The sequence below is a fragment of the Scyliorhinus torazame genome, chromosome 2, assembly GCF_047496885.1.
Source record: "Scyliorhinus torazame isolate Kashiwa2021f chromosome 2, sScyTor2.1, whole genome shotgun sequence".
Lineage (NCBI taxonomy): Eukaryota > Metazoa > Chordata > Chondrichthyes > Carcharhiniformes > Scyliorhinidae > Scyliorhinus > Scyliorhinus torazame.
Genome location: NC_092708.1, coordinates 123,518,431 through 123,532,676, shown reverse-complemented (window position 1 = coordinate 123,532,676; position 14,246 = coordinate 123,518,431). Strand labels below are relative to the sequence as shown.

At 47.2% G+C, this 14,246-nt stretch overlaps 1 protein-coding gene across 2 annotated transcripts in view; it reads left to right on the top strand.

Moving 5' to 3' along the window:
* ola1 (Obg-like ATPase 1) overlaps window positions 1-14,246 on the top strand; it is a 306,624-nt gene that overhangs the window by 51,171 nt on the left and 241,207 nt on the right. Inside the window, exon 4 of one of the 2 annotated variants that reach the window (XM_072476291.1) lies at window positions 3,618-3,745. The exons of the other annotated variant lie outside the window; for it this stretch is intronic. Within the exon in view, the coding sequence (XP_072332392.1) occupies window positions 3,618-3,745 (128 nt within the window). The remainder of the gene's footprint in view (window positions 1-3,617; window positions 3,746-14,246) is intronic. 2 annotated transcript variants of the gene reach the window in all.

Sequence of the window (14,246 nt, the reverse complement as noted above, 5' to 3'; positions counted from 1 at the left end):
AAGATTTGCCTACCAGCCTGTCCAACTCCACCCATTGAGCCTTCTCCTTATGGGCCGAATCAAAATGAGTTTCCCCCCCCCCCCCCCCCCGATAACCGCCTTCAGTGCCTCCCACACCACCCCTGCCAAGATCCTCACCCGTATCATTGATCCTTATGTATCCCCGAATGGCCTCCCTTACCCACTCACACACCTCGTCCGCCACCAGTAGCCCCTACATCTAACCTCCATTGCAGCTGCTGGGCCTTTCGTTTGCTCATTTGCAGGTCTACCCAGTGTGGGGGCGTGGTCTGACACCACAATTGCTGAATATTCAGTATCCACCACCTCAGCCAGCAGCGTTTTGGTCCAGCACAAAGAAATCTATCCGGGAGTACACCGTATGCACAGGGGAGTAGAATGAAAGCTCCTTACTCCTTGGCCTTCTAAATCTCCATCCCTCCAATGCGCTCCATAAACGCCCATAGCTCTTTTGCCATAGCTGACACCTTTCTGGACCTGGGACTCGACCAGTCAAGTGTCGGATCCAGGACCATGTTAAAGTCTCCTCCCATAATCAGTCGATGTGAATCTAGGTCCGGGATCTTCCCTAGCACCTCTTTTTTTTTTTTTTTTAATTAAATTTTTTTAAAATATAAATTTAGAGTACCCTATTCATTTTTTCCAATTAAGAGGCAATTTAGCGTGGCCAATCTACCTACCCTGCACATCTTTGGATTGTGGAGCGAAACCCACGCAAGCACGGGGAGAATGTGCAAACTCCATACGGACAGTGACCCAGAGCCGGATCGAACCTGGGACCCTCGGCGCCGTGAGGCCGCAGGGCTAACCCACTGTGCTACCCTAGAGCCCTCCTAACGAACTCGACATCGTCCCAGTTTGGGGCATATATGTTCATCAATGCCACGTCCATTCCCTCCAGCTGCCACTAACCATGATGAATCTATCCCCTGGGGCCGCCTCATCCTCCCCACCTCAAATGCAACTCTTTTATTGACCAGGATTGCCACCTCCCTCATTTTAAAGTCCATTCCCAAAATGGAACACCTGTCCGACTCATCCCTTCCTCAACCTAAACCTGATACCCCACCTTCACGTTTGTCTCCTGCAGTATGGCCGCATCCACCTCATCAGTTGCCTCAAGTGTTCGAAACACACGAGTCCTTTTTGACCGGTCCCATTTAGCCCGTGAACGTTCCACGTGACCAGCCTAGTCGGGGGGGGGGCCCCCACTCCCTTCCCCTGACGGTCAGCCATAACCTCTCCTAGGCCAGTCCTTGGCCCATGCCCCCACACCTCACCTGGCCCCGCCCCCCCAGGCAGCTACCACCATCAACTCTCCTCCTCCACCAACTTAAAAGCCCCCACCTCCCCCTACATCGGTCTTCAGCTCATCCCCCACTTTGCTTCCGTGAATTAGCCCTCCCAGCCAGCCTGGCAGCCCCTGGCGCTGAGCATCTTGCCCCCGCTGCTTCCCCTCTATTGTTCGAAGAAACCAGCATCAAATACTATGTTGCAACCTTTTGAATTCCTCATTCTCTCTGTTGTGTGACTTAAAGATAAGTGTCCATTAAACATCCATGGATCAAAATGATAATGCCAAAAAATAAAGAAAGGGGAAATAAAGGAATCACCAGGAAGGACCTTGCATTCCTCCCTCCCTAAAAAGAATGAAACATCAAGGCACAGATGTTTCATTGAGGTAAGCAAGACATAAATCACAAACACATATCCATCCATCCCCATTTCCTTCCCAGTCTCTATATTGGTAACAAGTTAGTCTTTAAACTCTGACGAACCATTCGCAATCACATTATCCTTTCCGAGAATGTGTATGATTTTAGCATTGAACTGTTGTAATAATAAACTCCAACGGAATAATTTTGGTTTCCAGGTTTTAAACTTCTCTATAAACGCAAGGCCCGGCTTGGGTCACTGTCTGTGCGGAGTCTGCACGTTTTCCTTGTGCCTGTGTGGGTTTCCTCCAGGTGCTCTGGTTTCCTCCCACAAGTCGTGCTGTTAGGTAATTTGGACATTCTAAATCCTCCCTCTGTGTACCCGAACAGGCGCCGCAATGTGGAGACTAGGGGCTTTTCACAGTAACTTCATTGCAGTGTTAATGTAAGCCTACTTGTGACAATAAAGATTATTATTATTTAAAGTGGATTATGGTCTATATAAGCTAAGCTTTGTTTATTACATATCTGATAAATACTTCAAAGTGCCGAAGGGCTAGTTGCAATGCTAAGGCCTCATTTTCAGTGGTGGAATACTTTCTTTGGCACAGACTTAGTTCTCCCAAAAATATCCCACTGGCTTCTATTCCTGCATTGTTGCCTTGTAGTAGCACCACCCCTGTCCCCAGGTCATGGCATCTATGGCCGCTTTAAATGGCCTGGAAAAGTCCAGAGTGCCAGAACTGTGGTTTTACTTCTGTCCCTTTGCCTTGACCCACATGGCATAGTTGCATTTTTGTAGTATATTACATGGCCTTGGGACGTGCTAAAGTGCTTCACAGCCAATGAGGTACTTTTGAAGTACAGTCACTATGATGATGTGGAACAACTTGGCAGTTAATTTTTACAATGATAGGTCCCACAAACTGAAAAAAGATAAATGGCCAGTTAACAGGGAATTTGCCAGATTAACCAATTATGAACAATTAATGATATCTATGTAGTGCCTGTTATCACAGTGAAAACATCCTTAAGTGCTTCACAGTTGTGTTGGTGTTAGTATAATCTGCCACTGGATCTTTGAGCGAGAGTTCTTTCATCCAAAGGGCTACACAGTTCAAATATCTTGGGTCTTCCTTTTTCTTACATAATACCCAGAAGGTCTGCAGATGATCTTCCAGCGACTTTGAACTACTTTAGGCTTTGCACCAGTGACTTGCTAAATATGCTGTAGTAATGTCAATAAACCGGAGGAGATAACAGGTGTTTTGTAAAGGAGCACTATGATAACATAAGAGTTTGAGACAGTCCGAGATTTACGTTCTACATTTCACAAGGGCAGCTAAAGGTATAGCCATGCGCAGCATATTGCAACAAATCACCTTGACTTTGTGGACACTCTCTCCTGAGTCAGTATGTCATATTTTCAAGTCCTACTCTTAAGAACTTGACCGTGTAATCAAAGCCAAGTCTTAACTGCAATATTAAATGAATGTTCCATTATTGGATGAGATGCTAAATAGAAGTCCAATTTGCCTATTTAGCTGGCACTATTTCAACAAGAGCAGGGAATCACTCTGGTGTTTGGTGATATTTATTCTGCAACTAGCAGAAATAGTCTAACTGGTCATTTAACTCTTTGCTATATGTGGAATTTCTGTGGAAAAATTGACTACCACATTTGCTGAGTAAATGAGCAATCTGTTAAATGTGTTTAACTCTCTCACCTCTTTCTTTTGCTATACTTTCCTCTTTCCCTTTTCTTCATGCTCATTCTTTTTCTCTCTTCCACATCTCCCACTTATCTATTGCAAGTTCTGTGACTTGTATATTAAATATGCCTCGATTATATGTTTTGTATTTACTGTAACATTTCTGATCTGAGTCCAATGTACATCTGGCAGAAAGGCAATTTTAATATTGTTAATTGACTTTTTACAGTAAAGTACCAGCATTTCTTAATGTGGTTGACATAGCAGGACTTGTGAAGGGTGCCCATGCTGGTCAAGGCCTTGGAAATGCCTTCCTCTCTCACATCAGCGCTTGTGATGCAATTTTTCATCTTACAAGTATGTATATCTATGAATGCAATCAAATATCACTTGGTATGTAATTTGGTCACAGTATTATATAATTTTGTATGCTCTCTTGATTCTCTCTCCATATTATAGTTGGTAGTTGCTGATTTCAAGCGGTAACTCCACTCAGTCCTGAAATCCTTGCCTCAAAGGCAAAAGGTGTTGGGTTGAAGCATATTGTTTTGGTTTAGACTTCAGTGTTGTTGTAAGAGTAAGCACCCCGCGTTATTGGAGTTGCCATTTTTTTTTGCCGAGAATGTCAAATTTTCTGGCTGTACAGGTGGACGCAAAAGATCCCTGACATTTATTTTTGGAAAGGGCCATTGGGTTCTTTCAAATGTTATGGTTGTGACAAAAGTACATCTCTCCACCAACACCACCAGAGTGGATTAACTGGTTGTTATTTTGTTGCTGTTTATGGACCCTTCTGTGTGTAGATTGGCTGTTAAATCTCTACAAAACAATAACTAAATTTACACTAAATTTTATTTACTTTTTTAAATGAAGCTCCGAGTGCGACAGAAACTGATACACCATGTACCTGTAAAATACAAGTGTTCTTCAAACTTCTGAAAATGCATAACAATAAATGAAACCTTAAAGATTTTGAAATGTGACCGTGTTCCATTGAATAGGAAAAACGTGCGACAAAACAAACTTCTGTACAACTGGTATTGATGCAGTTTAGGAAATCACACACGTTGCAGATGCTCAGACTGCAAAATGTAGATGCAACTGAGCCATGGTTCCAAGCACAAAATATCATGTTAATTGCTAGGTTTTTTAATATTCTAAGGCCTTCAAGCACTTTACTAAATCTTATTAGAAGGTACTAAAAACTGAAGTAAATATATTTAACCATAAAATATGTAATGTTTTGACTTATCTTTATTTTCACCACACCTCCATTTTGGACATTACGACTTTCAGTTACTATGGGGGGGAAAAAATGAAAATGGCAACAAACACCGAATTGAATGAATTATGAATCTTTGTGGTGGGATTACAAGACCATAAGACATAGGAGCAGCATTAGACTACTCGGCCCATTGGATCTGCTTCGCCACCGGTCACTGTCCATGTGGCACATTCTCCCCATGTCTGCGTGGGTTTCACCACCACAACCCAAAGATATGTGAGGTAGGTGAATTGGCCACTTTAAATTGCCCCTTAATTGGATAAAAAAGAATTGGGCACTCTCAAGACACTCAGTGCCTTTGCCTCCACAGCTTTCTGCGGCAATGTTCCACAGATTCACCACCCTCTGGCTGAAGAAATTCCTTCTAACCTCATTTTTAAAGAATTGCCCTTCAGTCTGAGGCTGTACCCTCGGGTTCTAGTTTTTCTTACTACTGGAAACATCCTCTCCACGTCCACTCTATCCAGGCTTCGCAGTATACTGTCAGTTTCAATAAGATTCTCCCCCCCCCCCCCCCCCCCCCCCCATCCCCCATATCCTTCTACACTCCAACGAGTACAGACCGAGTCCTCAACCGTTCCTGATATGACAAGCTCTTCATTCCAGGGATCATTCTTGTGAACCTCCTCTGGATCCTTTTCAAGGCCAGCACATCCTTCCTGAGATACGGGGCCCAAAACTGCTCACAATACTCCAAATGGGGTCTGACCAGAGCCTTATACAGCCTCAGAAGTACATCCCTGCTCCTGTACTCTAACTCTCTCCACATGAATGCTAACATTGCATTTGTCTTCCTAACTGCTGACTGAACCTGAATGTTAATCTTTAAAAAAATATTTTATTAAGGCATTTATAATTTGAACAGTTTTCAAGAGGGTAAAAAAACAAAGTAAATAACCCACCCGACCAACAACCAACCCCCCCACACACACACTGCTGACAGCTTAATTTTCCCCAAAGAAGTCGATAAACGGCTGCCACCTCTGGACGAATCCTAGCATCAATCCCCTCAGGGTAAACTTGATCTTCTCAAGCCTGAGAAACCCGGCCATGTCACTAACCCATACCCCCGATTTTGGGGGCTCCGAGTCCCTCCACGCCAATAAGATCCGTCTCCGGGCTATCAGGGAGGCAAAGGCCAAAACATCAGCCCCTCTCGCCCACTGGCCTCCCGGATCTTCCAACACACAAAGAATCACAACCTCTGGACTCGGAACCACCCGTGCCTTCAGTATCTTTGACACGACATCGGCAATTCCCTGCCAAAATGCCCTAAGCCTTGGAAATGCCCAGAACATGTGGACATGGTTCGCGGGCCCACCCGCACACCGCCCACACCTATCCTCCACCCCTTCGGGCCACAGTCATATGCACCCTGTGGACCACCTTGAATTGTATCAGGCTACGCCTGGCACACGACAAGGACGCGTTGACTCTGCTTGGGGCATCCTCCCAAAACCCCACTTCCAATTCCCTGCCCAGTTCTTCCTCCCACTTTCGCTTCACTTCCCTATTAATTCTCTCTCCCATTCATGAACTCTTTATAAATTTCCGATACGTTCCCCTCCCCCACTCCCATTTTCGACACGACCTTGTGCTGTACCCCCCTGGGCAGGTGCGGAAAGGTCGAAACCTGCCTCTGCGCAAAGTCCCTCACCTGGATGTAGCGGAACCCATTCCCAGGAGGCAGCTCGAACTCCTCCTCCAATTCCTCCAAACATGGAAAGCCCCCATCAATAAACAAATCCCAAATTGCTCGCTGACACCCCCTAAACCCCCCCATCCCGCCCCCCTCCGGAGCAAACCAGTTCTTGCTACAAATTGGTGCCCATACCGAAATCACCGCAATCACCCTCTTAAAGAAAGCCTTGGGGATAAAAATAGGAAGGCTTTGAAATATAAACAACAACCCTCGGGAGAACCGTCATCTTCGCCGTCTGCACCCTCCCCGCCATATCCCACCTTATGAAGTCCCCTTCACCTGCTCCACCAACCAGATTCAGTTGTGCAGCTGTTCACACTCCCGTGCCACCTGGATGCCCAGGGTACCGAAAGCTCCCCTCCACCACAACTTTGAACGGAATCTCCCCCAATCTCCTCTCTTGCCCCCGGAAAGTCATCGCTTTTACCCATATTCGATTTATACCCTGAAAACCGGCCAAATTCCTCGCGGATCCCCATAATCCCTTCATTCCGCCCCAGTCAGGCAAACAGTAGTGGGGAGAGTGGACATCCCTGCCTCGTCCCCCAATGCCGCCTAAAATAATCCGAGCTCACCCCGGTTTGTCTGCACTCTCGCGACTGGAGCCTGGTACAGCAACAGGACCCAGTCCACAAAACCCTGCCCAAACCCAAAACCGTCCCAGGTCCCCTCATATGTATTCCCCACTCCACCCGATCGAAGGCCTTCTTCGCTTCCGTGGCGATCTCCACCTCTCGTTCCTCGGGGGGCATCATTATCACATTTAACAGCCTTCTGATATTGGCTGCCAAATGTCTCCCCTTCACAAATCCCGTCTTGTCCTCCCCCTATCACCCCTCCATTAACCTGTCCATCTCTACCTGCACCGCCTTCTCCCTATGTGCCCATATCAAAATAAACTCGCCTCTCACCACTGCCTTCAATGCCTCCCATACAGTCCAACCAGTGTGCGGCGTGATCAGATACAACAATTGGCGAGTCCTTAATGTCCACCACCCATGCCAGCGACGTCTTATCTAAAATAAAGAAGTCCATTCCGGAGTACACTATGTGCACATGGGTGAAGAATGAGTATTCTTTCGCTCTCGGCCTCCCAAACCTCCAGGGATCCATCCCCCCCTATCTGTCATGTGTTTCATAAACCCCCTCTAGCTCCTTCGCTGCCGCAGAAACCCTCCCTGACCTAGAGCTCGATTTGGAGGAGGTTTCCGGTAGCCATGGTATGGGAAGCATTGAAGGCAGTGGTGAGAGGCGAGTTGTTTCGATATGGGCACATAGGGAGAAGGTGGTGCAGGTGGAACAAAGAAAAGTACAGCACAGGAACAGGCTCTTCGGCCCTCCAAGCCTGTGCCGACCATGCTGTCCGTCTAAACTAAAATCTTCTACACTTCCTGGGTCCGTATCCTCCATTCCAATCCTATTCATGTATTTGTCAAGATTCCCCTTAAATGTCGCTATCGTCATTGTGTTCCACCACCACCTCCGGCAGCGAGTTCCAGGCACCCACTACCCTCTGTGTTTTAAAAAAAAAAAAAACTGGCCTCGTACATCTCTTCTAAACCTTGCCCCTCGCACCTTAAACCTATGCCCCTTAGTAATTGACCCCTCTACCCCGGGAAAAAGCCTCTGCCTATCCACTCTGTCTATGCCCTTCATAATTTTGTCGACCTCTATCAGGTCGCCCCTCAACCTCCGTCGTTCCAGTGAGAACAAACCGAGTTTATTCAACCGCTCCTCACAGCTAATGCCCTCCATACCAGGCAATAACCTGGTAAATCTTTTCTGCACCCTCTCTAAAGCCTCCACATCCTTCTGGTAGTGTGGCGACCAGAATTGAACACTATACTCCCAAGTGTGGCCTAACTAAGATTCTATACAGCTGCAACATGACTTGCCAATTCTTATACTCAATGCCCCGACCAATGAAGGCAAGCATGCCGTATGCCTTCCTGACTAGCTTCTCCACCTGTGTTGCCCCTTTCAGTGACCTGTGGACCTGTATACCTAGATCTCTCTGACTGTCAATACTCTTGAGGGTTCTATCATTCACTGTATATTCCCTACATGCATTAGACCTTCCAAAATGCATTACCTCACATTTGTCCGGATTAAACTCCATCTGCCATCTCTCCGCCCAAGTCTCCAAACAATCTAAATCCTGCTGTATCCTCTGACAGTCCTCATCGCTATCCGCAATTCCACCAACCTTTGTGTCGTCTGCAAACTTACTAATCAGACCAGTTACATTTTCCTTCAAATTATTCATATATACTACGAACAGCAAAGGCCCCAGCACTGATCCCTGCGGAACAGGTGGATGGACAGGTTAGTGGATGTAGTACCTACCTACCTAACCCCCCCCCCCCCCAGTCCACATGTATACTTCCCACTTCAAACGCCACCTGCTTATTGATCAAAATCGCCACCCCCCTTGTTTTGGAATGTAGCCCCGCATGGAATACCTTCCCTCCCTACCTACCCTTTCCTCAGCTTAATCTGATCTGCCACCCTCGGGTGTGTCTCCTGTATCATCGTCACGTCTGCCTTTAACCTTTTTAAATGCGCGAACGCACGGGCCATCTTGACTGGTCCATTCAACCCTCGCACATTCCATGTGATGAGCCTAGTGGAGGCCCTCCCCCTGCTGATCAACCATAACCCATCCTGGGCCATCCTCCAGCCCGCTTCCCGCAGCTCCTCAGGCGTCCACCGTCATCGATCCTCCCTATGGAAACTGCACCTTAATCAAGAGAATCTTGAGCTAGGACTCTTAATTCCCTTTTGTCCTTCTGATTTCCTAAGGATTGCCCCATTTAGAAAATAGTCTATTCCTTCTTTCTGCCTTCCAAAGTGGATAGCCTCACACTTTTCCACCTTGTATTCCATCTGCCACTTCTTTGCCCACCCTCCTCGCCTGTCCAAATCCTTCTGCATCTCCCCTGCTTCCTCTTTTTAAAAAAAAATAAATATTTTCATTCAAATTTTTACATATTTTCAACAAACCCCCTTACAGAAAAAAGAAAAACCAAGAACACATCAATAAACATCTTACAACTACTCACAAATTCCCCCAATATACAAACCCCCCATTAAGCAATAATAAACACAGTAGTAAGCACAAAGTACCTCCCCCTCCCCCCCCCCCCACCCCCCCTTATTGCTGCTGACCACCTCCTAACGCTCCGCTAGAAAGTCTAGGAACGGTTGCCACCGCTTGAAGAACCCTTGCACAGACCCTCTCAAGGCAAATTTTACCCTCTCCAATTAAATGAATCCTGCCATGTCGCTGATCCAGGCTTCCACGCTTGAGGGCCTCGCATCTTTCCACTGTAGCAGAATCCTCCGCTGGACTACCAGGGACGCAAAGGCCAGAATACTGGCCTCTTTCACCTCCTGCACTCCCGGCTCGTCAGATACCCCAAATAGTGCTAACCCCCAGCTCGGCTTAACCCGGGTGTTCACCACCTTAGACACCGTCCTCGCAACGTCCCTCCAGAACCCATCCAGCGCCGGGCATGCCCAGAACATGAGCGTGATTTGCTGGGCTCCCCGAGCACCTCACACACCTGTCTTCCACCCCAAAGAATCTGCTCAGCCTCGCCCCTGTCATATGTGCTCTGTGAAGAACCTTAAATTGCATCAGGCTAAGCCTGGCGCAAGAGGAGGAAGAATTAACCCTACCCAGGGCGCCCGCCCATTTACCCTCGTCTATCTCCTCCCCAAGCTCCTCCTCCCAATTACCCTTTAGCTCCTCTACCGAGGTCTCCTCCTCCTCCTCCTGCATCTCCTGGTAGATCGCCGAGACCTTGCCTTCTCCAGCCCACACCCCGAGAGCACCCTATCCTGGATCCTACGTGCTGGAAGCAGCGGGAACTCCCTCACCTGCCGTCTTACAAACGCCCTTAACTGCATGTACCTGAAGGCATTTCCGGGGGGAAGCCCAAATTTTTCCACCAGCGCCCCAAGGCTCGCAAACGTCCCATCTATAAACAGGTCCCCCATCCTTCTAATTCCTGCCCTGTGCCAGCTCAGGAACCCTCCATCCATTCTCCCTGGGACAAACCGATGGTTCTCTCGGATCGGGGACCAAACCAAAGCCTCTACCTCACCCCTGTGGTGTCTCCACCGCCCACAAATTTTCAAAGTCGCCGCCACCACCGGACTCGTGGTGTATCTTGTCGGCGGGAGCAGCAGCGGTGCTGTCACCAACGCTCTCAGACTCATGCCCACACAGGACGCCATCTCCAGCCTCTTTCACGCCGCCCCCTCCCTCTCCATTACCCACTTGCGTATCATCGCCACGTTGGCAGCCCAGTAGTACCCACACAGATTAGGCAACGCTCACCCTCCTCTGTCCCTACTCCGTTCCAGGAACACCCTTCTCACCCTCGGGATCTTTTTCGCTCACACGAATCCCATGATGCTCCTGCTGACCCGCTTAAAAAAGGCATTGGGGATCAGGATGGGGAGTCACTGGAATACAAAAAGGAACCTCGGGAGCACCGTCATTTTCACCGACTGCACCCTACCCGCCAGGGAGAGTGGCAGCATATCCCACCTTTTAATCTGCTCCACCAGTCGCGTCCGGTTGAGCTTGTGCAGGGCCCCCTAGCTCCTGGCCACCTGGATCCCCAGATACCGAAAACTCCTTTCTGCCCTCTTCAATGGAAGCTCGTCTATCCCCCTTCCCTGATCCCCTGGGTGTACCACGAAGAGCTCACTCTTCCCCATGTTGAGTTTATACCCAGAAAAGTCCCCAAACTCCCTGAGGATCCACATCACCTCCGGCATCCCCCCCACTGGGTCTGCCACATACAGTAACAGGTCATCGGCATACAACGATACCTGGAATTCCTCCCCCCGACCAGCCCCCTCCAGTTCCTGGACTCCCTTAAAGCCATAGCCAAAGGCTCAATTGCCAATGCAAATAGCAAGGGGGATAGGGGATACCCCTGCCGCATCCCCTGGTACAGCCAAAAGTATTCCGACCTCCTCCGATTCGTGGCCACACTCACCACCGGGGCTTCGTAAAGTAGCCTAACCCAACTAATGAACCCCTCCCCGAACCCAAACCTCCTCAGCACTTCCTAAAGGTACCCCCACTCCACCCTATCAAAGGCCTTCTCCGCGTCCATCGTCGCCACTATCTCCGCTTGCGCTCCCCTGCTTCCTCAATACTACCTGTCCTTCTGGATATCTTTGTATCATCTGCAAACTTGGCAACAGTGCCCTCAGTTCCTCCTTCCAGATCGTTAATGTGTATTGTAAAAAGATGTGGTCCCAACACCGACCCCTGAGGCACACCACTAGTCACCGGCTGCCATCCCTAAAATGACCCCTTTATCCCCACTCTCTGCCTTCTGCCAGTCAGCCAATCCTCTATCCATGCCAGTATCCTACCTTTAACACCATTGGCTCTTAACTGATTTAACAGCCTCCTATACGGCACCTTTTCAAAGGCCTTCTGGAAATCTAAATAGCTCCCATCCATATGTTCTCCTTTGTCTAACTTCCTTGATACCTCCTCAAAGAATTCTAACCGATTTGTCAGACATGACCTCCCCTTGACGAAGCCGTTCTGACTCGGTCCTATTTTATCATGCACTTTCAAGTACTCCGCAATCTCATCTTTAATAATGGACTCTAAAATCTTACCAATGACCGAAGTCAGGATAACCAGCTTATAATTATCTGTCTCCCTCCCTTCTTAAACAGCGATGTTACATTAACCATTTTCCAGTCCTCTGGGACCCTCCCTGCCTCCAGTGATAAAGATCACCACCAATGTCTCCACAATCTCCTCGGCCATCTCCTTTAGAACCCTGGAGTGTAGTCCATCCGGTCCAGGCAATTTATCCACTTTCAGAACTTTCAAGTTTCCCTAGAACCTTTTCCTTAGTGATGGCCACTACACTCACCTCTGCTCTCTGATTTTCCTGGAGTTCTGGTATCCCACTGGTGTCTTCCACTGTGAAGACTGATGCAAAGTAACTATTCAATTCCTATGCCATTTCTTTTTTTCCTATTGCAATGTCTCCAGCCTCATTTTCCAGTGGTCCAATGTCTATTCTTGCGCCTCTCTTATCTTTTATGTATTGAAAAAAACTCTTGCTATTTTCATTTATATTACTAGCTAGCTTGCACTCATATATTTCATTTTCTTCCCCCCCCCTTATTGCTTTTTTAATTGTCCTCTGCTCGCTTTTAAAGGCTTCCCAATCATCTGGCTTCCCACTAATCCTCGCCACTTTGCTTTTTCTTTTCTCCTGTTCTTGACTTCCCTCGTCAGCCATCGAATGCCTTGTTCTCCCCTTAGCATGTTTCCTCCTCCTTGGGGTTAATTTCTGTAGTGCCTCCTGAATAACTCCCAAAAACCTCTGTCGATGCTGTTCCACTGTCTTTTCTGCTATGCTCCCCTTTCAATCAACTCTGACCAGTTCCCCTGTAGTTACCTTTATTTAATTGTAATACCGTTCCATCTGATTCCACCTTCTTCCTTTCAAACTGCAGGGTAAATTCTATCATATTGTGGTCACTGCTCCTAAGGGTTCCTTCATCTTAAGTTCCCTAATCAAGTCTGCCTCATTACACATCACCAAATTCAGAATTGCCTGCTCCCTAGTGGGCTCTGTCATAACCTGCTCCAAAAAAACCATCTCTTAGATATTCCGGAAATTTCTTTTCTTGGGATCCACTACCAACCTGATTTTCCTAGTCCATCTGCATATTGAAGTCCCCATGATTATTGCAATATTGCCTTGTATGCCGTTTCTACCTTCTGATTTATTTTCTGCCCCGCATCCTGACTGCTGCTCGGGGTCCTGTACATAATTCCCATCAGGGCCTTTTTACCTTTCCTCAACTCGACCCACACACATTCTATGCCTTCTGGTACTATATCGCATCTTGCTATTGATTTAACTTCATTCCTTACTAACAATGCAACTCCTGCCCCCTTTGCCCATCTGCCTGTCCTTTCAATAGGACACATGTCCTTGGATATTTCGATCCCACCCTGATCTCCTTGCAGCCATGTCTCTGTGATGCCCACAACATCGTACCGGCCAATTTCGATGTGTGCAACATGCTCATTTACCTTGTTCCGTATATTGCCTGCATTTAGGTGCAACACCCTCAGTCCTGCATTGACCACCTCCCTTCTCATATTTGCCACCTTTTTGTTTTGTGTGAAGTTAGATTCCTGCCACCTTCTCTACTCTCTTTTCTATTACATGGCCTGGAAACTTTACTAACCTAATTATGCAATTATAGGGGAATTTACTCTGGCTACGAAATAGCAATTATCGTGTGTCACAGTATGACACTTTTAACATTCAAAATATCTATCGCAGTAACACTTAATAGTAATGGGTACCGTAAGTATTTGATGAGTTTTTAATGTTTCCATAAATTATTTTGTATTTACATAGTCAATCTGAGGATGTTGCACATGGCTTGAAGCTGCATTCCAAATAAATTGAGAGGGGCTGATTGTAAGATGGAAGGAGTAGGAGAAGGCATTGAAAGGAGAATGGGAGGAAAAGGAAATGGTACGAAAGAATAGAGTTGGGAAGACGGGAGGAATTTCTTTACGCAAAGTGGTGAAAATGTAGAATAGTTGTTGTGGAATGTTTGAAGTAAGTAACATTTATGTCAGGTAATGATCACCTTAAACACGAGAAAGCAAAATCTCATTCAATTGCATTATCGTTGAATTCCTCAACATCAACATCTGGGGGTTGCTATTGACCAGAACCTTAACTGGACTAGTTCCAAAAATGCTGTAGCAAGAAGAGAAGGTTGGAGGCTGACTGTTCTGTGGTGAGCAGTTCTCACACTTCTCCAAAGCATTTTCATCACTTCCAAGGTAC